The following is a 27,802-nucleotide window of genomic DNA, read 5'->3' as shown; positions in this document are numbered from 1 at the left end:
AACCACTACTGTTTTTAATAAACAATAAAAAAAAGAAAAAAAATCCCAGTTGATGGTTGTTAGTAGATCTTGGAATCGACTCAAGAGAAAACAAATTTCTGTTCATGAGTTAAAATATTGCAAAATATCAGCCAGTTGATGACTTATTAGCATTGCAGTGTTAGGCAAGTTACCTCTCTGGCTTTGGGCTTCACCTTGCTCTTGTGCCCTGGGCTGACAGGGAGAGCTGCGGAGCCGTCCAAGGGTGTGCTGGAGAGCTGCGGTGGGGGCAGACACAGGGGGGTCTCCTTAACCCTCTTCTTCTGGAACATTCAAACCAGATACAAAACCAAACCATCAGCATTGACTAGAGTGAAAAGCCAGAGACAAATGCATGACAAAATCAGGCAGTTCTCCCACACTGCACTGGATAGGCAAGCAAACATTAATAGGCAGTCTGCACTGAACACTATAAAAATAAATAAATAATAAAACAAAACAAAAAAACGAGGGAGGATTCGGTGAAGGCTGGTAATTGTAGCCTGGCAGCAAGCAGTCACCCTTTTGTGTCCAACAACATGACACTCACAGCGGGAGGCTTTCTTGTCCAACAAATGTAGCAAGACACCTGCTGGTATCAAGCGCCATCACTGTTTCGTTTAGTCTGGCACATAGAACTTGGTCTACATAAATGGGCTTACCTTGTTGGGATCTTTCGTTTCCTTGCCTTTGGCCAGCTCCTTGGGGATCTGCGGGGCCACTTTGGGGCCACGGGCGGGTTTGGGAGTAAGCGGAAGAGGAGTTTTGCCAGACGGGGAGATTGGGTTGGCTAGGGCAGCATCATGGAGGAAGATGCGTTCGCTCCTCCGCCGCGTCCATTGTTCGTCTTCGCTCCCATCAGCGGTAAGGTCGAAACTGAACTCCCTGGGAGACTTGGGTTTCTTGGGTTTGCGTCCACGCTTGCTGGGGCTGGAGTCATCACGCATGACGCTCGCGGGCGGCAAGAGCGGGAGCTCAGGAGCCGACCATTTGCCATGCAACAGCGACGGAAACTTCTTTCTCATCTTAACATCGCTCTCGGAATCTGTGAACTCGAACTCTGTGCCTACAATCCGGAAGACATAACCAGTTATTACTAAAGCATGCAAAGTAAATGCACTCGCACATAAACACAAAGTGCCTTTTATGAAAAAAACACCAGTAATGTAAATACTAGGCCATCTGCTATAATTTAAACCATCTACATGCGGTCAACTCATTTGCAAACGAAGTACGACAATATAATGTGCACATGTGAGATATAAACAGGGCCAGATGTGGGAGCAGAATCAAGTCCGAGCGTTGTTGCAGGGTCTTGGAATAGTTAATGAAGGCGGCTGTTGGTCTCCGCTGGCAGGCCTGTCGTGTGCACTGCTGGGAACCCGCTCAGGATCACAGCACAACCTCATCAAAGCAAGGCCTGTCAGCATCACATGCTCCGCGAGCGCAAGCGGCGCAGCAAACACACACACACAAATGCGGCGGGGGGATAATGACACTCCATTCTCAAGGTGGGGCATGACTGATGGGTGTCTACATTGAATAACACCCCTACTGAGTGACTGCTCCAAGCACAATGTGTTTTCATCTGCCAGCACCTTTCAATTCTCTCACTCGCCGGCGCACATGCACGACACTGCGCAACAAAAGACAGCCAATAACAATGCATCACCTTGTCACCTGGGAATTCAAGTCCCATGGGCTTGGAAAAGCAGCTGGTGTCACATTTAAGCGATTACAGATGAACCTAAGAGCACAGGGAAAAAAGCACTTCCTTACCCAGAAGACTCTGCCGTTCCTCTTTCTTCTTGGCTTTCTGTTTAGCCTCCAGTTGGACAACGGAGAGCGGATTGGTGACAACGGGGCTCGGGATAGCGCTGGCGGCGAAGCGGGCCAGAAGTCCCAGCCCACTTTCTTCTATGGATGATGAACACAGGCCGTCGCTTTCATCAAGCCCGTAATCATACCCATCTTCATCATCATCATCATCCTCATAATCATCCCGTTCGGTAAAATACTCTGGTAACAGTGGGAAGGAATTCATTTAGGATTTTTGACGAAACATGTAAGGTTCAGAAACTGATGAAGCCTGTGATATAATGCAGAGCTTTCAACTCTAGACCTGGAGGGGCAGTGTCCTGCTGAGTTTAACTAGAGCCCCCACCAAACACCCAAACAAGCTAATAAAGGCGTTAAGAACTACTTGTCATTTACTCTCTTAAAAACAAAGGTTTCATGATCTTTCTTTTTTTTTTTTTTTTTTTTTTGAAAGAACAATTTTAGAGTTCTCAAAGAACCTTAAAGCAAACCGTTCTTTAGAGAACCACTTTTTTTCTTGGTGTAAAGAACATTTTACTAATTTTAAGAACCCTTTTTCATTAGAATCTTTTGTGCAGTGGGAAAATCCTTCATGGAATCGTGGGTAAAATAAAGAACCTTTATTTTAAAGAGTGTGCAGACATGTGGGTTAAATAGAGGTTAAAGTTTGCAGGGCACTGGGCATCCAGCACTGGAGTTGCCCAGGTTTAAAGTGATAGTTTACTCCAATATGAAAATTCAGTCATTATTTGCTCACCTTCATGTCGTCCCAAACCTGTATGAGTTTCTTTCTTCTGCTGAAAAAAGATAATGTGAAGAATGTTTTTTTTTCTTTTTTTTTGTCCATACAGTGGAAGTTAACCGGGTCTAATCAATGTTTTTTCAGACCCTATTAATTTTCATTGCATGGAGAAAAATATTCTGAATTTGGAAATAAATGAATAAATCATAGGTTTGGAATCACATGAGGAGGAAGTAAATGGCAAAATATTCATTTTTGTGTGAACTATTCATTTCAATCATCTTCCATGAAATCAACACATCAATCCCATACAAACGAATAAGAAATATCCAAAATATAAAAGACCATTTCCCTTGCTAGTTTAGAACAATAAAACTATCAAATTAATCTGCATTGCTATGAATGCTAGCTTACTATCACTAATGCATCATTCTGCCAGCAGTACCGTTCTTCTCACTTTCACATATCCACTGTAATCTAGAACCGCAGAAGCCGACGTTCTCTAGATTCATGTGTTCTTGCTCAAACACTGCAGCCCACCCACCACTACACAAGATTACTGGTGGGGGACAAAGCCTGGTTTCATGCGGGCAGCATATACTAATCTGGGCAGGCAGGATCTAGCAAGCGCAGCTTTCAAGCCTTCAGAGCTTTAGGGCAGGATTTAAAATCAACATGGCTGCTGGCTCGTTCCAAATCGAGAGGGGCTGGGAATCCAAAAGCCCAAACCAAATAAGAGAAGCCAGTAAAGTGGCCTTGCCCAATGTGCTGAATGAGCTGAATCACTTGAGGGAAAAATGGGAATAGAAATAAGCCACAAGCGCTGCAGAAAGCTAGGGTTGCTGGCAGAATCCCTGACTAAGAAAGTCATCAATTATTAACAATCTCTTCAGTTTGGAGCTTGTCTAAACTGATAAAGGACAAAAAAAAAACCCTCTCAAGGACTAACTAAGACAGTAGGTACCCACTTTAAGCAACACCCCCTTTTCTCTCATTCTCTGGAGGGTGAGGAACACACTTGATGATAGAGACAGACACACAGGATGTGAGTAGCTGAAGCCAGAGGTGAGTTTGTTAAAGACATTGAATTGGTAGCAGATTGGTTATGTTCCAAAGCAAAGCATTAAAACCTGAGGCATGTATCACATGAAGTGACAGCAAGCAGAGGATGTGTACAGGAAGAAGAAAGCTGAGGAACACAAAGCAGGCTCTGTGAGGACAGTCCTCCATGGCTCCTGAGACTCAACTCAGACCATTAACCACTTCACTCATGGTTATGTTCTCTTGCAATTTAAACCTCTTGCTTCCTTTGTGGTAAATTATGAAAAAATTATTTTAATTATAGTAATTATATATTATTAAGGGAAAACAATAAAAAAATTAATCAAAAAAATAATTTTATACTTATAATTTTATAAGCTTATACATGGCAATCTTTAAATTAAACACATTAAATTGTAACCAACATCAAAGAGAAACGCTACTTAATTACATAAAAATGGCCAAATAAATCAAAATCTTGCAGATGTAGAAAACTTTTAAAAGATTAAATTACTGACCAAAAATAAGGTGGTGAAGAAGAAAAAGGTGAAGGAGAAGGTCAAGATGAAGAACAAGGTTGTGAAGAAGTAGTAGGAAGAGAAGATAATAGTGATGAAGATGGCGATCTCCTAAATTATATTATAAATATCTTCAAATACAAACATAACCATGGCTTGAGGGCATTTAACAGGAGGCGAGCATGTTACAAAGGTATTTTTTTTAACACCTGGTTTGTTAGCCAGTCTTTTTTTGTTTGTCTGTTAGTGTTTTGGTTCTGTAACAGTATAAGCACAAATTAGCAGAAATGATTGAGAAGTCACATCAAAAGAGGGTGGTGGCCTACTTACAGAACAATGCTCAAGGCTCAGGTGACATGGATAGTGACCTCACGCTGAACAGCTGGCTGCTCTACTCCCAGCCAAGCCCTTCGCTTCTTATTTTGTTGCAGCAGGACAAGCAAACGCACAGACCGATAGACATTCAAAAGCATCATGGGTAGGAGAAGGGGTCAGAGGTGGAGGGGTGGCCAAGCAGCTGCAGGGAGAGAGCGAGCAGTCTAGAGAAGCTAGGTTATTCATTTTTTTTAGTAAACCGGGGAGCTCCCTATTTTCCAAATATCCCACAATGCTTTGCCTGTTCACAGTATTACCATAGTGGAAAAAACTTCCTGGAGCGGTTCAAGATTTATGATTGCAGGTCAAATTCTGGTTGTGTGCATGTTGATTCAGTGACTTAAATGCAGTTATAAAGGTAGTATGCTCTACTACCAGTGCTTTCACATTAGTTTATAGGACTAATTAAAATGTATACAATATTATTATTAAATGTAGAAAACATTAGCCAACATCCATCTTATCTGAATTCAACAGTTTCTCGTTTGTTAAATATCTGATCTCTTTGAAGAACCTAACAAGAAGTTTGTTATGCTGCTCAAAGTCATCTGGCATAATGAATCTCATCAGCACTGCTCATGAGCGCTGAATTTATGCGAAGATCTCCTTGTGACAGCTCTTCACTGATGAAAGGGATATTTGAACAACAGAGGAAACCAGGAGTGTAGAGCGTTGCAATCTAACACTCTACAGCAGGAGATGTAGCGAAAGAGACAGAGAACACTGCACTTCTTTACTTTCAGTAAAAATGAAATCAGCATGTTTAATAAAGCTTGGGTACCAAACTGCAATACAATAAAGAACACTTTCCAAAGCCACACACATTTTAATGCACAATGGCAAGACATTCCCATATAAAAAAGCAAAACCATTTCGAAGTGACTCTAACAAGAGCCGATTATATTATATACTGGAAGAGAGGTAGCAAATTCTGATGCAAGCATCTTAAAATGGCTTCTCAGGAAAAATGTCATCATGACCAATGGTCATGGTTAAAAATACAATACAGACCAAAAAAAAAAAAAAAAGAGCTAAAACCGAGAGGCTTCCTTCTCGATTCTGTGCATAGTGAGGTATGCTTTATTAACCTTGGTCAAATGAGTCCTCAGAGGAGCTGACTCCTGCCTCCTGTAGCAATAAAGCAAAGTGCTTATGTTTCCTCTCTTTGGCCGTCTGCTTGGACTTGAGTGATGAAGAGGCTCTCTTGGCCGATGAGCACTTTTTCTTGGCTGGAGTGCTGCACAGGCCGGGGAGCTGTGGACGGGACCCTGTTCTTCCCAACATGGAGCTGGGAGGCCAGCCATCCTTCAGGGAATCATCCTCCTCTGAATCTGTGTCTGGTACAAATCACAACAGATCTCATTCAGGATATAGGTCCAGAAGTACCATAAACTAAAAACCGATTAAAAATTATACCAGACTATATAAATATATATATATATATATACATACACACACACACACATATACACTGCCATTCAAAAATGTTGGTCAGTAAGATATTTTTTGACTAATGCATAATACTTAATCAAAAGTGACAGTACAGACATTTGTAATGTTACAATGGAAATTATATTTCAAGTAAATGCCATTTATTTGAACTTTCTATCCATCAAAGAATCCTGGAAAAATGCATCAGTTTCCACAAAAATAGTAAGCAGCAAGATTTTAACATGATAATAATTTCCATTATCTAAGATGAAAAAAATACATATTTAGAGGAAAAAGCCCCTGGGGTTCTTGTAACCGGTTTACATTACTAACAACACACTGGAACCAACAACAACAAAAAATTCCACTTACACAAAGTCTGACTTACTGTTAGAATAGCTGCTGATCTCTGACCTCATTGGAGAAAAAGGGTCGCTCCGCTGGCCTTTTCCCTTAAGGCATGGATCTGAAGGCTTAGTTTTGGCTGCCATTTTGCTTTTACCTCCTTTGAAAGACTTGTGAAAGATGCTGAGATCTTTCGACAGGCAGGATTTTCCCATCTTAACTCTCATGTCTATATCGGTGAGCATGGGGACTCTGCTTCCAGAACTAGCCCTGGACTTCCCTGAGGAACCGTCTATGAACTTACAAGAGGGCTTGCTGAGTTTGCTGAGCTTAGTGAGGGACAAGGCTTTATCGAGTTTGGATGCCAACTGCTCCTGCATGCTCACTCGGCTCTTCTTCACAGCCATTTTAGGTGCCTGTTAAAAGAGATGAAATGAATGGATTTTATTTGATACAACATGCATGTACTTCAAAAGCAAAAATGTTCAGATATTTAGGAGCAAGAAATCCACTCCAGTATAACAGACCAACCTCATGAGAGAAGCTTGAAGAAGCCTCCTGCTCGCTCCAGCTCTTTTTTTTCTTCTTCAATCTCAACGCAATCTCTTCCTCCTCCTCATCTCGGTTAGAGGCCCGAAAGCGCTTCCTCAGCACCTCCCCGCTCTCAGAGTCCTCTGAGTAAAGCACGCTTCTGCCCAACCTGCAAAAACAACAGAGCGTTCAGCTGGAGGGCAGGCCATGTGGAGCACAGCTGGGCCTTATGAGTAACACACTCACTTCACACACTTCGAATCCAGCTTGCTGGAGGGTGGAGACAGTGTGCATAGGCCATGTTTCCTCTTTCGGGGACGTCCCGGGCCCCTGCGGGCTAAACTTCTGTTCTTCTCCTGCTGCTGGATCTGTTGTTGCTGCTGCTGACGTTTATCTCTGAATCACAGGGATCACAAATAGCAGACTGTTAGAGGGATTAAACGAGATAGATATGCATTCCTGGTCTTAATGAAGTGGTATGAAGGGAGGTAATGTTAATTGGGAGACTCACTCTTTGTCTCTCCGCCTCTGCAGTTTGACCAGCTCTCGTTGCTTCTCTTTGTAACATTGCTGAAGCTCAGCGAGTCTCACACGGTAGTCCACTTCTGAGGTGTCCATTCCCTCCAAAGACGATTTGGAGAACATCTAAGAGAAGAAAACAAGATTACGGTCTGTGGTTGGACTTCCATAGCTAGTACTCTAAGCAGCAACAAAAGTATAATTAGCTATGCCAAATGTCTGGAAAAAAGGAAACACTGATACATGTAAAAATTTAAATGGTGTTGGATTTTGCATTTTAACTGCATTTAAATGTGTAACTGAAAATGCAGTTAAAACAGTTAAAAAGAAAATATCAAATGCTACTGGAAATTATAAACACTGCTTAAATGTTAAAACATTAAACACCACTAACTGTAAACAGTGAAAACAAACATTTAAATTCCACTGGAATTTGTAAACACTGCTTATATGTTAAAACTTCAAACTTCACTAGCTGTAAACTGTCAAAACGAAAAAAAAAATTAATGCCTCTGGAAATTGTAGGCACTGCTTAGAAGTTAAAACATCAAACACCTCTAGATGTAAACAATTCAAATAATGCAATTTGTGAACACTGCTCAAAATGTCAAAAAATTCAAATGCCAGCATTTGAAAATTTTTTACAAAATGAGCAATTCAAATGCTACTGGAATTTGTAAACATGACAAATGTAAAATGTTCACATTGCTTGCATTTAAATCAACAAAGATATTTTAGAATCACCATTCTGAGAGCAAAAAAGACTTCTTAAGCAGAGGATTATAAGAGGGAGAAAAAATTAAAAGAGTAATAGAAAAGGCAATCATACAGGTTCATCTTTCTTCTGTCTCCAGCTGTATTTCTTATTAGGGTTGAGCTCTCGGGGGAGACGGATGCTGATCTGAGGTTGACACTCGATGGCCTCCAGGAGGACCTGCCTGCCAGCTTCCAGCAGACTCTCCAGTCCACAGAGCATTACAGCTGCACACACAAACACACGATCAATAGCAACATTAATTACCTCTAGGGAGCAGAGGGCAGCCTTGCATTCTCCAATACATCAGTATATATGGGTGTTTCTCATGTCAGACTGACAGATACATCCAAAAGACCAGACAGTTGCATTTACTTATTCCTTAAACGCAAACGTTCCTTAAAAACGTTTTTACTCTAAAAGCTGCATGAAGAACAAGCAGCACAAGCACACTCCAGCAAATTCTGAATATATTCACCAGAACTGAAACAATTTCTGAGCTTGTTTCAGCACATTTGACTTTTTACAGCACACTACAGCAAGCAAATCTCTCTCCCCAGCCACCCCGCTTCCCTGAGAACTGTTGGAGCACGCTAGATCAAGTCCCACATCCTTCAGATTTCCCCTCCTCTCTCTGAAACAAGACTCACCCTGTGTGTCATCTCTGGGTTGCCTTTGCATCTCCAGCTCTGCCATCTGGCTGAGCAGGGCCATGCCTTCCAGAGCAGTGGACTCCAGGGGACTGACGCCTACGCAGAGCTCAGATCTAGAGCTACACGCATCTGCCAGGATGGCCACCGCTCCGGCCTGTGGAAGCTCACTGGCTGTGACCAGGGCAAACATGCCTGCCATCGGGTCTTCAGGCAGGATGGCCACCGGTGCGGAAGAGGGCTGAAGGTGAGGAGGGCTGCTGTTAGGCAGGAAAGGATTGTCAAGTTTGGACTCCAGGTTTTGAGCGTCCGGGACAGGATCTCTGAGATCTACTGGGTTCAGGCTATCAGAGAGATCTGAGGGCGGTTTTGCTGGTTGGATGTCACAAACCACACGGTGTGCGTCCGTGTAACTAGATGAGGATTTGTAGACTTGGTCTACCAGACCAATCGAGGCCTCTTCAGTTTCTTCTCTGGTGGTTCTCTCAGAGTCCAGCCTAGATGTTTTGTACAGCCCTGGATGGCTTGAGGCGGCAGCTTCGATTTTGACAACCTCTCTATCTTCCTCATCTGATTCTTCCTCTGGGGATGGTGTGGCTTTGTCTCTAGGGTGTGCTTCGGCCTCTGTGGGGGAGCTAGGGTCTTGGGTGGTGATGGTTGCTAGCCTGAAGCTGTCCCGGCTCAGGACGTCTTTGCGGTCTTCCAGGTTTGGCTCTTTTTTGAACATTGTGCCGCCCTCCTCCATAGACTCTGGCTCTCTGGATGGCTGAAGTGGCTCCACAACCACTGGAGAACACAAGTGCTTGGGTTTGACATCTGCGGCGGTCGCCAAAGGCTCTGAGGACTCAGCCGGCAACGGCACATCTGGAGCCAGGCCATCAGCATCTGCAGCAGCAGCCGGCTGGAGGAGGTAGGGGTAATGGCTGCCGAAAGGTGCCGTTATCGATTGGTACGGGTAGCCTGGAGGAATTTCTGCCAAAGAAACAGAAGAGACAGGTTTTTGAGGTGCTTATGCATAGAGTAGAAGGGCTTTAGTTCCCTGCGACAGAGTGACAAAGTGATTAATAACCCCACATGTTCTTCGGCATAGGGGCTTTATGAAACTTTCATGAACCAAATGGCTGCAGCACAAGCATCCCAAAAGCCCATATATACACATAGGCCAACACGTTCATGCAAACTCACACATTCAGAATGCACCGTGAGCAGAAAATCTATTTATTCTGGGCATTGAACATTTTTAAAGGGAAACCGTCAGGGGATACGGGTACAAAAGGGTTGCTGTCACAAGAAGTCTCTATTCCAGTGAAGTGGCAGCTGGTAATCCCATATGTGGGGATATTTGCAAGCCACTCATTAAGACTGCACTATCCAGCACATTTTGACATGAAGAATAGCACACTGCATTTGATTGCAGTCCTGTGTGGATTCTCGGTCCCCTCCCAAACATATTTCCTTAAAAACAGCCCTATGGTGATTAATGGCCGTGCATTATTAAACAGCTTTCCTTTCCGTTTTTGATTAGTGTCCCTCTCATTTACTGTGCAATATGCAAATAAACAATTATTTCAAAAGACCATGCAGATCTACAGCTGAGGCGACTGTGACCATATTAAGCAGACTCAATCCTGGACATTTAATTTTGGGAAAGCTGATCTTCCCACTTACCATGGTAAATGGATGGGAAGGGAGTAGAAGGCTGCTTCTGTAGACTGAGTGGTTCTTTCTCAGGCACTTCCACAGACCCCTCTTTGGTCTGGATGGGGGAGGCAGGAGAAGGTGATGCTGAAGCAGGGCTGACTGAGTGAGAGACAGGCGACGACGGATGGGAGTAGTGCTGTTGAGGGAGGGGCTTCTCCACTTTGGGTCTGTCCTCAGACTTCAGTGCAGTGACAGGTGAAGGCAGCGGTGGGACGGGCAGCGGTGTCAGGGCTTTGCTGTATGAGGTGGAGGGGGTCGGGGAGCGTGGGGGAGGCTTGCGTGAGTGCAGGGCTGGAGTGGGGATGCCCGAGAGACTGGATTTGGCCACTTCAGCTCCTCTCTTGTCTGACTTTTCCTCCAAATCTGTCCTCATTTGACTTGCATTTAATCTCTCCTGCACCATCGTAAAAACAAATAAAAAAAGTTCAAGCCTAATCAAAAAATGTCAAAATATATTTTTATAACATACATAATGTTCAAAAAGTATAAAACATGTTCAAATTTATAAAAACAAAAATCTAAATATAAACAAAAACAATTTTTTTTATAAAAATAAATACCACAGTACAATTTTTTGGACTTTATACAAAAAGTTGATGCATGCATTTAGCTTTCATGCCTGTTTTTCATGTTGAACATCCTGAGTTGGTGCAAAAAGACCTTAAAGGATAAGTCCACTTCCAGGATAAAAATTTCCTGATATTAAAAAAAAAAAAAAAAAAAAAAAAAAAAAAAAAAAAAAGTCAAATGACCGTTAAAAAAAGGTAAAACAACGATGTCAGGTGATTTTAAAGTTTGGATGAGAAAATGAGATTTGACCTTGAAATCATTGGCCACCATTGAAGTCCAATACAAGGAGAAAAAAAAAAAACTGGCATTTTTTCCTCAAAAAAAAAAAAACTTAATTTCGTTTCTTTGCGACTGAAGAAAGACAGACATGAACATCCTGGATGACATGGGGGTGAGTAAATTATCAGGGAATTTTTATTCTGGAAGTGGACTCATCCTTTAAGGACTACAAAATGGCAAATACAGGCATACCTCCCAATGATTATAATGACATTGACAGACAAACAGCCTCATACCACTAACTGTGCATTCCTCTGCAGCTCCATGACCTGTGCAGTCTGGTGCTGGATCATGTAGAGCTCCTGTTGGCGCAGGAGCTGCTGGTGGGAGAGGAGCTGGAGCTGATGGGCATGCTGCAGAGTGCTTCCTGCTGCCGGGTACATGGCCGACCACAGCGGGGGGCCTCGCTCTAACATCTCAGCTTTTAAAAGAGAAGGAGAAATACTTGAGCATCACACATCAAGTAGATTTATTCTGCTACGTGTCAGGGATATCACTCCCACTCACCTTTAGAAATGCATGTTTTATGTGTGTGTGAGAATGGAAACATTGGGAAACATGAACACAGAAACTGTGACAAATACATGGGACCTACCATAGTGTGGCAGATGCTCTGTCTGAATAACAACCACCTGCCCGGTTTGTGGATCTCGGGCAAACTGGTAAGGTGGGGGGATGGAGCCTGTCAAGGCAGGAGAATATCCTGGAGGCAGTGCCTGATGAAGGGAAGGGGGACCCAGACCTGTACACAACAGAGAGGAAAATGCTTGGGTTCACCGTACTTGTTGTTGATGGTCCATTTGCACTTGCTTTCTGGCAGCTTCGTGAAACACTCAAGAGTTAATTCCCAAGAGAAACACCATTCCCACCATAATCTCACCCTTGTGTGTGGAGCATGGACCTCGTTGAAATCCTGCCAAGAGGCACAGCAGTTTAACTGCAGCAATTTACTTAGGGGACATCTTTGTTTTTAAAGTGAAGTCTAGACAGAAACTCAAATGTCAGACAACTGTGAACTGACCGTGCTGTTCGCTGTTATTCTTGGATGGAAGATGAAGAGTGAGACTGATTGTTTCTAAGAATGGCTAAAACACTCAGCCTAGACAAAACGCTCGGGCCGTCTGGCAGGGCAACAGACTGTCTCGAGGAAATAACTCAGCATCCAATCCCATTCACAACACAGTTCTGCAGCATTCCAAGGTCCATGACCCAAAATCAGCTATTACTCATTAAAATAAGAATAAAGGCAATAGCTTATTGTAACATGACATTATTCTTATACAACAGGCATAAGCGAAGAAAAGGTGGATACCATATGAAGAACCAGACAGCCACATGGAGGGAGCTCCTGGCCGGGGCAGCCACGGGTGGGAGGCCAGGTGGGAGGAGGGGTCAGCAGGCCAGCGGCCCGCACCAGCCAGAGTCGGTCCACCAGTCACCATTAGGTTGGGATTCAGTCCGCTAGCAGGCACCATAGGTGGATGCAACTGAGTGTAGTCTGCCAACTCTTTATTCTCTCTATGAATGACAAGAGATATATTTATTAGTGGTTGACCAATCTATAGCAAAGTCTTACACATGAAAGTCAACATTCCAACAAAAGCTTCTGTAGTTAAAAATTAAATACATAAATAAAAATTAAATACATAAATAAAAAACACTGCCACATTACCTTTAAAAGAAACATGGCAGCAAAAACATGCAAAAATATCCCTTAATATATTAAAATAGATCCTACTTTTAGGGTACAAAAATATATATATATTATTATTATTAATTTGTTTATTATTCCCAATAAAGAATAAAGTTTTTGTTCAAGTGTCCAAATTTTTGGTCAAGAATGTTCAGTACATATACTTCACTAAATATTTTCAACAAATCCGAAAGCTATTTTTACTGAAATAACCCTAAAAACCCCATAAAGCATTATCCCTTAAAAGCACAGTTCATTTCCATTCCAATAATTATGTAATTATTTTCGTATTCTTTCAAAATCTTCATGGTTTTTTTTTCCCGACTGAACAAAGTGAAACAAACTAAAAAGGTGCTTTTAAGGTGTTTTTTTTAAAATCATTTGAATCTCAACTGCCACTTTCACTATAACAAGAAAAATCCCTAAAAAATTCACCCTTTGTTTGATGGAAGAAATACATCGCACAGGATTGGAACAATATGAGGGCAGTAAATCATTACCATTTTTGGCTGAACTATTGCTTTAAGTGCCCAATATCCAGGCATCCACATTTGACAACCAGTAAAATGCCATGGATAATTTTACATTGCAAAAGAATGCTTATTCAAGCCCAACAGGAAGACTGGTGGCCATGTATCCCTGACTGAGACACAAATTCCCCAGTCCATGACTTCTATCCTGCCTTACACTTAAGGACAGACACTGAGGGCGGAATCCTGCTGAGAGAGCCAGTCGCTTCTATAAGCACCAATTTCCCCAGTGGGGAAGACTGACTTTTTCTGCTCCTCGAAATGAGAGCCACACTTTGAAAATGGGCTCATATTTGCCGAGAACTGTTGCCATAAATCCTTCCACTCTAAAGAAAACCACACTGAGAGTGTGACCAATGAAAGTAAAATGTTGCACCATTTAGCCAGTGTGTGGAATCAAAGAAATAAAAATCGGTTCGCACTGGCTGGATATGCTTAATCCTTACAACAAGGAGAATTATTTTAATAAAAAGGTGCTTTTAATTAACAGACTTTCATCCAGGCTTTTTTTTTTTTTTTTAAAAAGCATCTATTTGGCACATATCAGCACATATGTCTGCTGAGATAATAAACTAGCTTCGACCAAGGCAGCAGAGAGAGTATCTTTAAAGATCCACACATTCAAGCTGTCACTGACTTAAATAAGTCACCTTCACAGGGCATCTATGCATTAGTCGCCCATATCACCAGCTTCCACACAACATCAGAGCTCAAAAAAAAGAAAAAAAAAAGAAAAAAAAAGAAAAGAAAAACAAAAAATCAATCAATCACTAGCTCTCTTTTTCAGATAAATGCTGTGCTTTTTGGAGAAAACTGTAAAAATGTCCTGTTCCATTTTCAATCAAACCTCTGAACCAAAACAGTTGACACGTTTGACTTTGTATAGCCAAAAAAAAAAAAAAAATGACAGGGTAATATACATTTTTGTGTATCTTGTGCTGGACATTATGGCAGTGGTGTTGACAGCTAATAACGTGGACACCAACAATGTCACCAGTGAGCCCCGATGCATTTACTTAGAAAATGGCCAATCATATGATAAGCTTTAGGTGATGCACTATGTAAAATAAAAATGCTTTTATAAGGCTATATATTTAAAAGGTAGGTCTACTATTCCATTTCTTTTTAAAACTATTTTTAATACAAAATACACACACACACACATTATTCATCTAACTGAGTGTATGGCTTACCACAAAAATGACCAACGTCAATGTGATTTCAGCCCACAGTCTTGTTTAAAGCAACATCAACAGCTGTCACCACACAGTTAAAATTTACAGCCAGTGAAACATAAACCTTTACTAACCTCAAGCATAAGAGTTTGAAAAGTTATCCTAAGAAATGACTTGTGAACTAAAACGGAGACGTTTACATAAATATAAAATCTTTCTAGATCTTCTGACCTAATACAACTAAAACTCAGGATTGAATTAGCAGCTAGACCAATGCCCAGTACATTTTCTGAGAGCTCGCTTCAACACGTACTCAAAGTACCCAAGGTGCTTTTTGCCAGCACTTATAAACTCTCATCTTACCTTAACACTTTCTCCTGCTCGCGCTCCACACGTCCCGACAGCAGGCGCTCGTCCCCATGACGTGTCCTCTCGTCTCCTCGCTCTTCCTCTGTGTGGATTGGGCCTACAGGACATTACACCAGTTAAAGACATTGACATCCGATCCAAAATATTTTAACCAAATTTGCTTTGAACCCACTTTATATTAGGTTGCCTTAACTATGTACTTACATTTAAATTAATCATTTGATACAATGCATGCACCTATTGTGTACATAAATGTTTTTACATTGTACTTAAATTATTTGCATGTAACTTTAACTGTAATTACACTGTTAACCCATCCTTTACACCTAAACCCACTCTTTAACCTACCCATACCACCAAACCAGTCCCTAACCTTACCCCATTCCACCTCAATAGCAGGTACATTGATGTAAGTACAAAGTAGTTAAGGCATCATAATATAAGGAGGGACCTCTAACTTCATAGTATCTGCCAATGATATCTATTTTTTCATTATTTAAGATATGTTTGATACCAATACACATATTTCTTATCATTCTTAGCTTACAAACAACGAAACAAGATCTGCCAGTCTGGCAAGACTTAAATGTTACGGTTTTCTCTTTATAAATACACCGCTACAGAAATAGCCCAAAATCTAAGGGTGTTTATCAGTCCGGACCAGCACCAGTCATAAGCAGTGTCTTACACATCTATGAGATTACAGACAGACCGCACAGAGGAAAAACCCCACGAGAACCTATGCAGAGTAACAGATCACATTTACAAGAACCCACTGAGGACAATCAATCACTTATCAATGTTTCAACACCACTGTAGTGTCCTATACGGCTCAGACTGCTCTTCATAGTGACAGCCATTTGGAGAATCACCAGACAAAACAAGCGGCATCTCAGAATTCAAACTAAATTTAAAGAGCCTTTAAAGTCTGTTCAAATTGCCACAACTACGCGGTCCTGTATAGTGAAAGATAAACGTGCAGAAAGTATCTGAGCGGGATTTAGTTAGGAGTGTATTGAATCTTTCAGTGCTGACAGACAGCAGCTGAGAAGAGATTGTGTTCTTCTAAACCGAGGAGGGGGACGAAAGTGCACACAGATCTCTGTCATGCTCCAGGGAAAAGGTTTCAGTCTGTTTCCAAGGTTACCAAAAGCCTGTCCGACATGCTATCCGTTTGCATCAAAAAGAGGGCAAATTAGTCAAGCAAAGCTCTGTCCCCAACACTTGTTTTAAATGTAAATTCAAACGTTCTCTCGGAGTGTGGGGACTAATGTTATTACTGCAATTTCCTTGCACAGAAGAGGACATAAATGAATGCCTTTCTCCCCACCCTTTTCTGTCCCTTTCTGAAGCAGATTCAATTGCTAAGCAACAAACCTAAAGTCATATTTGAATGCACTGCTTGTTTGCCACATTTAGTAGAGCTCTGTAAATTATGTTTATAAGCAGGCGGGCATGCGGTGTCTTAGTGAAAGGTTTAACACACTCCCTATGCTAACAGGAAACACTTTTGGCCAAAGAAATAGCAAAGCTCATGCTGTTTAAGAAATGAAACTAAAGAGGGAGCAACCTTGCTGTCAAGCATGCCCACGTAAATGGGCTGCAACCGCGGAAAATAAGACTGGGTCAGTGTGTTGTTCTTCAGTTTCATTAAAGGCGCGAAAGCATGTAACAACAGAGACCAGAAATGGGCACTTTTTTGCCAACTCAAAGGGTTAGTTGTGCTGCTGTTTGCTGCTGACCCTAAAAAAAAACTACATACCAGTGCTGGCAGAAATGAGTCACAATGAGCAAATTTACAAAAATGTTCAAAATGATTAGTTGGATTCAGATGAAAAATGACTGAGCTACATAACCGGTTCGAAGTAGAGTCAGCAAAGTCAATTTTGAGAAAAATCTAGTTTTCTAAAGGTTCGAAATCAAAATCTAACCTAGCAACATTGCATCTTTTCCTCCAGTTCTCTTCTTATTAATAATTACTGTATTAATCACAATATAGCTTTTTTTTTTTACATTTACAAATAAAATAAGAAACAAATAATGCATCACCCTTTTCATTTTACATTTAAACAAAAGCATTCAAGTAAGAAAAACAAATAATCAATTGTAAAAATCCCTTTAGTGCATTCATTACAAATAAATTGATTATTAAAACTACAAAAGCAGTTCAAACAAGAGCAGCGAGCGATTCCCTCTTTTCTTTTATTGTTAGATTAAAGGGTAACTAAACCCCTGCTCAAGGCCTGACTCCACCCACTGGCAATATTTGAAAAATGCTGAAAAGTGGGCTGATCACAGCGGAGATAGAGGGGATGAACCTAGGGCGGGGCTGAGCGAGTGCAGCGTGAACCTGAGACCCGCAGTGACGGATTGATTGACAGCTGCTGTCAGAGACGCTAAAATGGAGAGTGACTGTAATGACGCAAGTAGCTTTGCAACAGAGCGATCATTTGAAGTAGAGGACTTTTCTCCCCCACCTTCACCTGAAGTGGAGGATGTCGAGGTGTCTGTTTATATCAATTCGAGCTGATGGCTCAAACTGCGGTCTTAACTCCCGCACTGCGTCGCTTTTCAGCGCGAGCTGTGTGGAGAAGCCCATTTCCACCTCCATTGCGTTGGAGAAGCAATCCTGAGTAAAACTAACTGTGATAACTGTGCTTCTAACAATACTAACGTTACACTACAAACTATGCTAATTAACTACATAGGCTACACAAAATAATCTAAATAACTATATAATTGCTATGCTAAATAGATGCTATAATAGTCTATCCTGGTCATTTTCAATAATCGCAATTCCAACTCCTGACTCACTACAGTGATTTTGACAGAAAAATATGGTTTTATACTGCCAAGGGAGTGGTAGCTCGTACCAAGGGGCGTGGTGAGCTGGAAACTGCTTACGTCACCTGCCACCGCTTACGTCACTTGCCACCGCAACATCCAATAGGAAAAATAAACTGCAGTAGCCACCGTTCAACCTGAAGAGGGCAGCACTCAGACGTTTTTACACCATATATTGTAGAATTAAAACACTTTATACTCAAATGTCCAAAAAGTTACTCGAATCAATGAACAGCACTAATAAAGCCCCATTCTTATAAATCATTAACTAAAAAAAGTTGGTTTAGGGTTTAGTTACTCTTTAACATTAATGAGTCAGATCTTATTTTGCCAGCACGGGTCACATATGTCCTTTTGTGTTCCATAGAAGAAAATAGCTTTGGAACAACATGAGGATGAGTAACAGATTACAGAATGCTCATTTTTGTGTGAACTATATCTTTAACAATAATGCATTTAAAGATAAGAAGCAACAGACCTTTGATGGCTCCTCCAAGAATCTGCCTGTCCCTGTCCGAAACCAAGCTGGGCTTGCTGCTGTTGTTCCTCTGGCGAGCAACAGCAACCGCAATGCCTACCGGTGGATGACGAACCTCGGCTTCGCCCTGAGAAGAGCTTCCTTCTCTGCCAAAGGATTTTGCGCTCTCAGGTCTCTCGGGTTCCTTCTTCAACTGCTTTCCAGACTGCTGGGGCGGTAGGTGCTGAACTCTGGACACTCCGGGATAACCAGCCTCCAGTTTCATGCTCCCCAGTCCTCCAAACGGACTACAGCTATCAGATCCGTGCCTGGAACCAGTCTCGCCGGAGAAGTTGCCGCTATACTTGATGAGGCTCTGCATGGCTGAAACCTCCCCGTGGCCCTTGGGACTTCCACCGGTGCCTACCGGTCTATGTAAGCCAGTAGTGTCCAGGTACATTCGCTTGGCCTCTTCTTCACCTCGGGTGCTATGGGTGTGTTGGGCCGCCAATGCGGCAATGTGACTGGTAGCATAATTGCCCATCTCGAAAGGCTTCCATTTGGGTTCAGCAGACCCCAAGGCCTTCAACGGAAGCTGTTCCGAATGGAGCGTAGCAGGATCCATTCTAGAAAACGGATGGGCAGACCTTTGAACCCTATCCCGCTCTTGGCTGCGGGATTCGTTCTCGAATCCCATTTTGATTGTGTGTTTTGATGTAGTGTTGGATAAGTCCCTGGCATCTGGGCTGTTTCCAGATTTATTTGTGCACATTTCCAAATGCAAGGGCTTTTTCATGGCCAAACCATTTGACCTAATTATCGAGCCTTCCTCTCGTAAAATGTCTTTCTTAACGTCTCCATGAGGGGGAGACTCGCTCCTAACGGAGGGCCGACCGTAGTCCATATGCGTTCTCTCATTCCCCACCTGCAGGGCTGATCTGTGCGAGTCCCTCTCCCTGCTCTTGTCATTTTTATTATCTCGAGCTTGGGACGCAATTTGAATTGGCCCTTTTCGCTCATCGTAAACCTCGACAGAAGGCACATAAGTAGGAGCTATCACTCTGTGTTCTTTGCCTGGCTCTTTTGCTGTAGAGTAGAGTGGGTACATGCTGGGCGGCATGTGGTGAGGGGGAGGGTAAGTGCCAGAGGACACCAGCCTGGGCGGGAGATGGGATGGGTTGGGCTGTAGGGAAGAGGGACTTGCATACGACACATGCAGAGTGCCAGCTGATGTAGCAACCAAATCGCTTCTTTTCTGCTTGTCGGAGGAAAGGTGGCCCCCCAGTCGGTTGGCTTCATCATCTCGGTCCCTGTCCCTCCTGTCCTGTTCTGTACTCGGGTGTCGGGTTGGCGTGGTACTGCTTGTCCCGGAGTTGCCAAGTAAACTCTGGTGAGACTGTCTGGGTTTAGTGTCCATGGTGCTCAGAGCAGGCGAGTGCTGGTAAGAGAAATGCCGAGCATGCTCCGCTGTTTTCGCAGACCTCTCAGAGTTGCTCACCCTACGCTCGTCTTCCGCCTTGACATCCAAGGTGAGGTCCACCACACTGTGGGGCCGTGACTCCTCTTTTGGCCTCTCTCGTTCCTTCCTTGGGAGGGAGTGGCCGAGGTCACTCTTACAAGGCTTCTCTTTTCCCAGATCCCTACTTGAGTCTTTAGAGCTTTTGTGAGAAGGCAGGGTCTCTTTTTCCCTGGAGAAGGAGCCGGGCATGTGAGCCACTGGGCTCCTGGCCATTGTAGACTGAGAGTGCACTGAACCTTGCAGGTAAAACCCCTCTGAGAAAATGAGAACAAAATAGAAAGAGTGAGCATGACAGACCTTAAGACATCTGGTGTAAAAGATAAGACTGCTCAAAGGCCCTAAAGTGCAGAAAGTATATAAAAAGATAGACCATATATTACTAAATTGTTAAAACACTATAAATGTGACAGCATCTGCAAGTAAAGCAGAGTACATAGCAAAGGCCATGTAAAAGTTCAAGCAATAGTTAATGAATGCTAACACAAACAAATGTCCTATCTGTCTAACATAATAGCTAGCAATCTATCAAACCACTCATCCATACACACTTTAGTTCTAAAGCCTAATTTCCATCTGATAACATATTACAGAAAATAATAAAAGTGTGCCATTCAGAAAGCCATATATATATATATATATATATATATATATATATATATATATATATATATATATATATATATATATATATATATATATATATATATATATATATATATATATATATATATATATTTAAACACTACTAGTACTTTCATGAAGAAATCCCCAAATCAAGATGTGAAAATAAAAAAATATATATTTAACAAAAACAAAGATACACAATAAAATAAGTAAAACAAGAACATTGAATTCCTACATAAATTTAGTTCAAGAAAACTTATTTTAACTTTATAATAAACAAGTATTATTACAATTATTACGGTTCTTGTTATTTTGCATTAGTCCTAAAACAGGCTTCATTTTCTATTTTTGCCTTTTGAATTTGGGGTGAACCATGACCCGGATAATTCTTCACAGTTTAGAGAGATTCACGCTGATAGATAACTTTATATACACATACAGGCCTAAATGTTATGATAGTCATAAACACACCCAAATCACAGTGATAATGGTTAAACATGTTATTTCTCAGACATATACAGACCTTTTTGTGAGTCAAAGAGAGCATGTTGGCTGAGCTGTGGATGCTCAAGGTGGCCCAAGGGAATGTAAGGGCTGGGGTACAAACTGCTTGGCAAATGAGGAAAACCTGGAAAAGAGAGAATACAGACATGTTAAGTCCTGTTATTCGAGAAACTAAGGGAGTGGCCCAAACTGTCAGTACTACCTCCAGTATTTAATGCAGCATCTGTATCTCCCTGTCATCAGGCAGAGGGGACGTTAGTACAATAACCTTTGAAAATAGTTTATGACAGTGACAGTTGAGTCATTGACTGTACACCGGTCCACAAAACCTTTTTCCAGCCAAGCAAAAATCTTTCGGTGTCATTATTCATAGCCAAATTATGCACACTTACAAATACACAGATTTGACGATTTATTATCTTATCAGTTCATGAATCTGCTTCATAGCCGGAGCAGCAGCTCACCTCAGTCCAATCATAAAATTGACTTATTACCACCCAAAGCAAAGGGGGAGAAATATTTCTCAAACCTGACATCTGGTAACCAGGGAGAGGCCATTCACACATTTAAGTCATGAATTTCATCTAGGATTTCACCAAGGGCAAAGACGCACAAATGCACATTCATAACCTCAAACATTACAAACAGCCATAAACAAAAGCTCACACACAAATAATGCTGACACATAACATTATCCCCCCTCTTTAAAAAAAATAAGCTTTAATGAAAGACAAAAGGGTTGTCGTGGCTAAGAACAAACGGCCCTCTAAAAATAGAATTGCTCGACATTCAAAGGGGAGGATGATGTTTAGAGCGTAATCCTCTGGAAGATATATAGGGTCATGCATGTGCATTCATCATTCCTGCTTGTAGGAGATGCATTCAAAAGCGGTGGATCACATCCTTTTCTCAGAACCTCCATTGTGAGACTTGCAATGCATTGAGGGTGGGGCATGCTTGCATTTAAAACCAGCAGGACCCGAGGCGCATACGAAGCCTGTTGCTGCTTTTATGGAGTGGATTGGCAGGCCTGTACAGCCCTGGCCTCCGGTGCACACAGATCCGAGCGCAACTCAGTATGAGGACAGGCGAATGAAATGTTTGTTTTCAGACGGCCGCGTCTTAAAGCACGCAATTACTCAGAACACCAGCGGCTGCGTCATGCAGGCTTGGCACTTTGGTGAGTGGTTAGGTGGTGCTGGAATGACTCATAAGAACACCCTGAAGAGATGAGTAACCACTAAATCAAAGAATGCGGCGTAAACGATGTGTTCACGCTAAATGCTAGCTGCTGAAACGAGAAGCGAGAGCAGCTTCTGCTGCAATTGAATGACGTGAAATGAGGCTGGAATGTGCGCTTCTCCCATCCCTCTGGCAAAATTGCAACACGTTCAGAGAGGCTTTGCTGGAAAAAGGTCAAGCAGCCGTTATATTGGATTTACGGCCAAGCTAGGGGGGCACATGGCTGCTGAAGCACCTTTTAAGATTTCACAACAAATTACTGCAACTGAAGGAGGCCAGAAAGCAGAGGGTTAGACCTAATTTCCAAATAAACAAAGATTACAACAAGTGTAAAGAAAACTCTTCATTCTTGGCAAATTTGCGGTGTGAACAGACCTGTCTCCTCTGCGCACAGATATTGACAAGTTCGGTTTATGATTAACAGCAGGAGTGTTTTAGGTGTAATGGATTAGTTCTTACCATCAATGCAATTCAAATCAGGTCACATCAACCATTATGGATTGATTTGTGTGCGACCGGAGTGGTCAGTTCTTCCACACAATGTACAGAGAGAGATAGAAATAGGGTAGATAGAGAGCAGGGTCAAAGGTCGACCCATTTATATGAGCGTTACCAGAGCTCTGAAGCAAGTTTTATTGGGTGCACATGAAAACTGCCTCAAAGCCTCAGAAACCAAAAATGTGTCTTCAATCTCTCTCTGTGGATCTCATATGCCATAGATTGAATTCCTAGGATATAGCAGGGCTGCTTTAAACACAGTGTCAACAACAGGCTAAATAAAGAACTAAGTTAGCCCACAATGCTAGTGCAGTAATATTATTTAGTCGCACGATAGCCAAAATGCCAGTGGCTGAGCTGTTTATTAATGCATTGTACAGGTGGCAAAAACATTCATCGGTTTAAATAAGCTACATTTACAAGCAAAGACGGCCTTCGTTTCTTATTTTAATTAGGAGTCAAAACATTGCAAATAAAACACCAGGGTTACTCAACACTTATCTACAATCGCAGCCTCACAGTCAAAGTAAAGTCTTCGTAATTAGTGATAACAGTAACGTGAGAACATTAAGTGTTACTGACGGTCTAAAAATACAACCTTGTTGTTTGCACGTTGCACAGTGTGTGTCTTTATGGCACTACATGTAAGAAAAGCGGTGGTTCAAAGGCTGTCACTTTATTTAGTACATCTCAGGTGACTGGGTACTGCTATGCCGCTGACTGCATTCCCACACCATACCAAGAGATGATTGAGGGCATCCTACTCTTAGCAACAGGGCTAGAACTGCAGTGCTACGTTTATTTCTGTGTTCTTCTGCATGCCTCGTGAGGGGTGTGGTGGAGGCAGGCCTGCTCTCAATGTACAGCACATATCTAATCTCAGTTAATCTCACTTTCTCTATGGTGAAATAGAGAGAAAGTCTCAGCCTACATGATATCTGCAGACTAATTAGTTTTGATTGCTACTGCCATTTCCTACAGTTCTGCCCCACAATGTGCCTAATGCAAAGAAACTTCCTGACATTAATGCAGGGTTCCCACATATTTTGTCCAATGAATGTACATGACTTCTCAGTTCATTCATGATTACTGGGCAGAATATAGTATGCATTTTAATTAACCAATATAAACCATTTTAACTTTCAACATACAAATGTTTCTTATACGATTTTAAATAAATATAAATACATTAAGGAAGTCATTATTTAATCAAATTTCATCAAATGTCTGAGAAACTTGTTCAGTTAATGTCTCAGTTGTTCAGCTTTTAAATGTTAATACAAATATTTACACGTTAAGACATTTGCTGGAAACAAAAGCTGTTGAATGTGAGGGGACAATTCTTTATTGAGTTTATAATTAAAACATTATTATTATTTCATTTTATATTATTAAGTATTTTATTTTAAGTATATGTTTAAGTTTAAGTATTTGCTATTGAATGTTCACATGCGGAGTTTTGCGCATTGTGCGTGTGTGTGTGTGTGTGTGTGTACGAAGTGGAGTCAGCTGTATTAACTGTCTGTGGCTTGTGTACTGCAAACACAAACAAGCTTCATCACTGTCTCCATCACGCGACTCTGTTCCCCTTTTGGGCTTGAACTGATGGTAAAACTAAGGACATTATTAACTGTCTTTACATTTATTTTGAGAGATGAAGCTCGTGAGTGCATTTGGCCAATCAGAGCAGACTGCGCTTGTCAGGAGGGGGGGACTTTGTAGAAAACGATGCATTTGAGAGAGGGGGGGCAAAGAGGACATAAAATAATGTACATTATTTGAAAAAAAATGTGTTTTATGAACATTAAAGCATGTGAACATATTCAGTTACACCAAATACACAAAATAATGATCTTTAAAAAAAAGCATCATATGACTTCTTTAATGTTTAGAACGTTATAATCTTTGTAAAATGGCACAGCTTTTAAAGTACACGCTTAACATAAGTCAGATGAGCATTATATTACGGTAAATATATTATGATAATAATATCAAGTATTAGTAATTACAATTAAAACTGGTAACCATTTATGAATGCATATTAGATATTTGAACTGAACTTAGGAAACCCGGCAGTTCTCAAAAGCTGAAAAATACTGGTGCACTTCGCATCCATTCAGATGAACAGAAGAAAATAAATAAAAATCACAGATCACCTGACGCGCGGTTCGTCGAGTGAAAATATAGCCGTGCTAGATTTATACTCCAACTCGGACACTGGCGTGTAAAATCTGAGAATTTACTAGACATTGGCTAATATTAGACATCAAGTTACCCAGAGTGAAGATTTAGTCGCATATGCGAGTGATTTACTCAAAGTAGAGGGTTGATACTAACACTACTACTACTACTAATCATTTTAAAAAGAAAAAGTAGTGCTTTACCATAACTGGTTTAGTTAGTGTGACTGTAAAGAGGAAAGATATGCATGTTTTCTGGAGCACAGAACCATTTAACCTTGCTCATTCTTTAGGGATCTATTACTAAGGACGATGGAAGGTTACGTGTAAATGGGCTACATGTGGAGAGGGGAATTTAGCTCAAAAAGGAACAGTCAAAAAAGGAGGCCATTAACATTCAAAAGCAAAGATGCTACGACATACCCTTGCTGACATAAAAGAGAAAAACTGTTCCCTGAGGTTCTATATAAAAGTCATAGAAAAAGGCTTTGAAGGAGGTGGTTCAAGACCTGTTTTTAGGCACAGAGGGGCTGCAAAGGTCAGAAGAAGCTGCACGAATTTCAACAAACCCGTTCGTATGCACCAGAAAGAGACACCTTCTAGAATTTCTGCCAACGTGCATACGCCTCCACACTCTCTCTTTTCATTATCTTTATTATACATCTCCAATTTCACAAACACATCAGTATTCAAAACTGTCACCTGGACCCCAGGGACGCCACAGGAAGCGCAGGAGAACATCAAAGCGCTACCTGCGCCAGCAAATCATCATAGTCAAAGAGGGGCATTTCTTTCTGAGCAGAGTCCAACGTGTGACGGGAGCGGCAGGCATGGATGCTCGATCAATCACACACAGCCGCCCTGCAGCCACCATCATCTCCTGCTCAGTCCAAAGGTGAGCGGACCTCAACAGCCACGCATCTGATTACAAACCACAGACCGCTGCAGATAACAGCCACAGACACATGCTCAGACAAAACAAAGGAGCGGTGCTGCTGCGAAGCCACATCGGCCCGTGAATTAAAACCAGGGAGGACACATTCCAGGGATACTCTGAATCATGTCTAAAATAAACAGATGAGGTTCAACCCATCATACAAAGGCTCCACTGTTTTGGAACACCTCGTCCTCGCAAAGATCTCATTCCGCATAAACTGCGTATTTTAAAGTTTACTGACACACAAGGAGAGTTATCATGCAAATACCCGCTACATATACAAGCCCTGTGTCCTAACAAACTGTAACATTACATAGTTCGCTGCAATCCATGTTTATTAATTGAACTTCAAAGATAAATCAGACAGCACAGCTTCGCTTTTTCCCTCTGATTACGGAGTATTTGCAATCCTCAGCAGAGGGAGTGTGCGGTGTGCCTGATTGTTTTGCACATTTCGTGTAAAAATAGCCAAATTCCACAGCTGCTACTTCGACTTCCTTCAGTTAATAAGAGCCAGGTGCACCCTTCAGAATAAACAGGCATGTTCAAATATTTTCACAGGCTGCGGAGACCGAGTACACTTCAATGTCAGCTATTCATCGCATTTCTACACAGGCAGAGCGAGGCAGGCTTGCTCTGATCTGTGCCAAGGTTTTAGACAATTCATCTGTACTCTCTCTGTGGGGACTTGAAACAAAGGCCTATGGGTACAAGGCCCTTCAACAAACCTTGTTAATAATCCACCCACGCCCTTTTACAGAGCTAGTGTTGCTTTTCTTTCGACTGTTTGGTATACATGTGAACCATTTTGAGAGCTGAAATCTCGGTCTTCCCAAAATGGCAGGGGCTGGAACGGCTTCAGTGTCGAATGAATCATCTTGCTTGAGTGTGCAAGTTTGAAGTTAGAGCACAGATAAGGGCTTGACTTTACACACTGGATGAGGTGAGGAAGATGGAATATGAAGGAAATGTGTAATGCAACTGCAGGGCAAAATAAAGATCTCAAAACTCTGGGAAAGGAAAGTGGTTTGGTGGACAGCTGAGTTTTGGGCCTGCTGATGTAACACTGCACTGACACTAAAGTTTACATTGGTGGATCGTATACATGTACTGTGCAAACCGAAATATCTGCTCATAACGTTATCTAAAAGGTAATGCCATCTAGCTAATAAGCCAGGTTTTATCTGTATTTTCAGTTTTTTTGAGTTTTCAGGAAATGCTGGACGGAAACACCAAGATAAATAAATTCTCTAATGTGCATAAAGTTTTGCTTGTGAATGAATAAATAAAAGTTGATTTATTAATTCTCTCCATAAGATGGCATGGGCATAAACTATGGTGCTTTATTATTTATGTTTTTATGACATTTAGATTTTTAACCTGAGCAGGAACTATATCTATATTAAAAAATAAATAAAATACAAGAATGATTTGTGATAGCTTTTGGTAGCATTGGTTAAAATGGATTTAAAAAAGAAATCATTAATAATCATATACCATTGCTGCCACAGTGTTATATTATACTTCTTATATCAAAGAAACATGTGCCTGTAGCAGCATACTTGTGGTAAATTAATACAGACTTATGCATATTCTGTAATATGGTTTCTCATATTCATGTTACCAAAACAGTTTAGTTTGGCTTGACACAACAAGCATAGTGGGGCTCTTGTTCAGGGTCTTTCCTCCCTTCAACTTCTCAGAAGCCAAAGTGCTTCCATACACTAGCTTTTAATGCAGACAGTGCTGGTCTGATTTTGCATGCATCTGTTACCCGTTATCTACACTGCACGCGATTGCGACGCGTTACGACGTCAACATGGCCACCGGAAATGATTGTGGCCACTCTAGTCAATGCTTGTATTTTAACTGCTTCTGAAGCACCGCCTTCAACTGCACAAAATTCTTCCACTGCGAAAGAGAAAGCAGCAGCCACGT

General features: G+C 41.6%; 1 protein-coding gene across 3 annotated transcripts in view; it reads right to left on the bottom strand.

The window, feature by feature from the left end:
* tnrc18 (trinucleotide repeat containing 18) overlaps nucleotides 1-27,802 on the bottom strand; it is a 61,874-nt gene that overhangs the window by 16,024 nt on the left and 18,048 nt on the right. For 2 of the 3 annotated variants that reach the window (XM_059558555.1, XM_059558572.1), the window contains exons 4-20: nucleotides 21,027-21,131; nucleotides 18,382-20,133; nucleotides 15,054-15,156; nucleotides 12,605-12,810; nucleotides 11,888-12,034; nucleotides 11,529-11,713; nucleotides 10,411-10,837; nucleotides 8,743-9,714; nucleotides 8,168-8,319; nucleotides 7,331-7,464; nucleotides 7,066-7,215; nucleotides 6,820-6,988; nucleotides 6,332-6,704; nucleotides 5,601-5,849; nucleotides 1,798-2,037; nucleotides 681-1,084; nucleotides 174-302 (exon numbers count right to left, since the gene is read on the bottom strand). In XM_059558555.1, the coding sequence (XP_059414538.1) occupies nucleotides 174-302; nucleotides 681-1,084; nucleotides 1,798-2,037; nucleotides 5,601-5,849; nucleotides 6,332-6,704; nucleotides 6,820-6,988; nucleotides 7,066-7,215; nucleotides 7,331-7,464; nucleotides 8,168-8,319; nucleotides 8,743-9,714; nucleotides 10,411-10,837; nucleotides 11,529-11,713; nucleotides 11,888-12,034; nucleotides 12,605-12,810; nucleotides 15,054-15,156; nucleotides 18,382-20,133; nucleotides 21,027-21,131 (5,897 nt within the window). The remainder of the gene's footprint in view (nucleotides 1-173; nucleotides 303-680; nucleotides 1,085-1,797; nucleotides 2,038-5,600; nucleotides 5,850-6,331; nucleotides 6,705-6,819; nucleotides 6,989-7,065; nucleotides 7,216-7,330; nucleotides 7,465-8,167; nucleotides 8,320-8,742; nucleotides 9,715-10,410; nucleotides 10,838-11,528; nucleotides 11,714-11,887; nucleotides 12,035-12,604; nucleotides 12,811-15,053; nucleotides 15,157-18,381; nucleotides 20,134-21,026; nucleotides 21,132-27,802) is intronic. The other variant, XM_059558564.1, reaches the window with a different exon arrangement.

The sequence above is a fragment of the Carassius carassius genome, chromosome 1 (assembly GCF_963082965.1).
Source record: "Carassius carassius chromosome 1, fCarCar2.1, whole genome shotgun sequence".
Lineage (NCBI taxonomy): Eukaryota > Metazoa > Chordata > Actinopteri > Cypriniformes > Cyprinidae > Carassius > Carassius carassius.
This window is presented reverse-complemented; position numbering and strand designations above follow the sequence as displayed.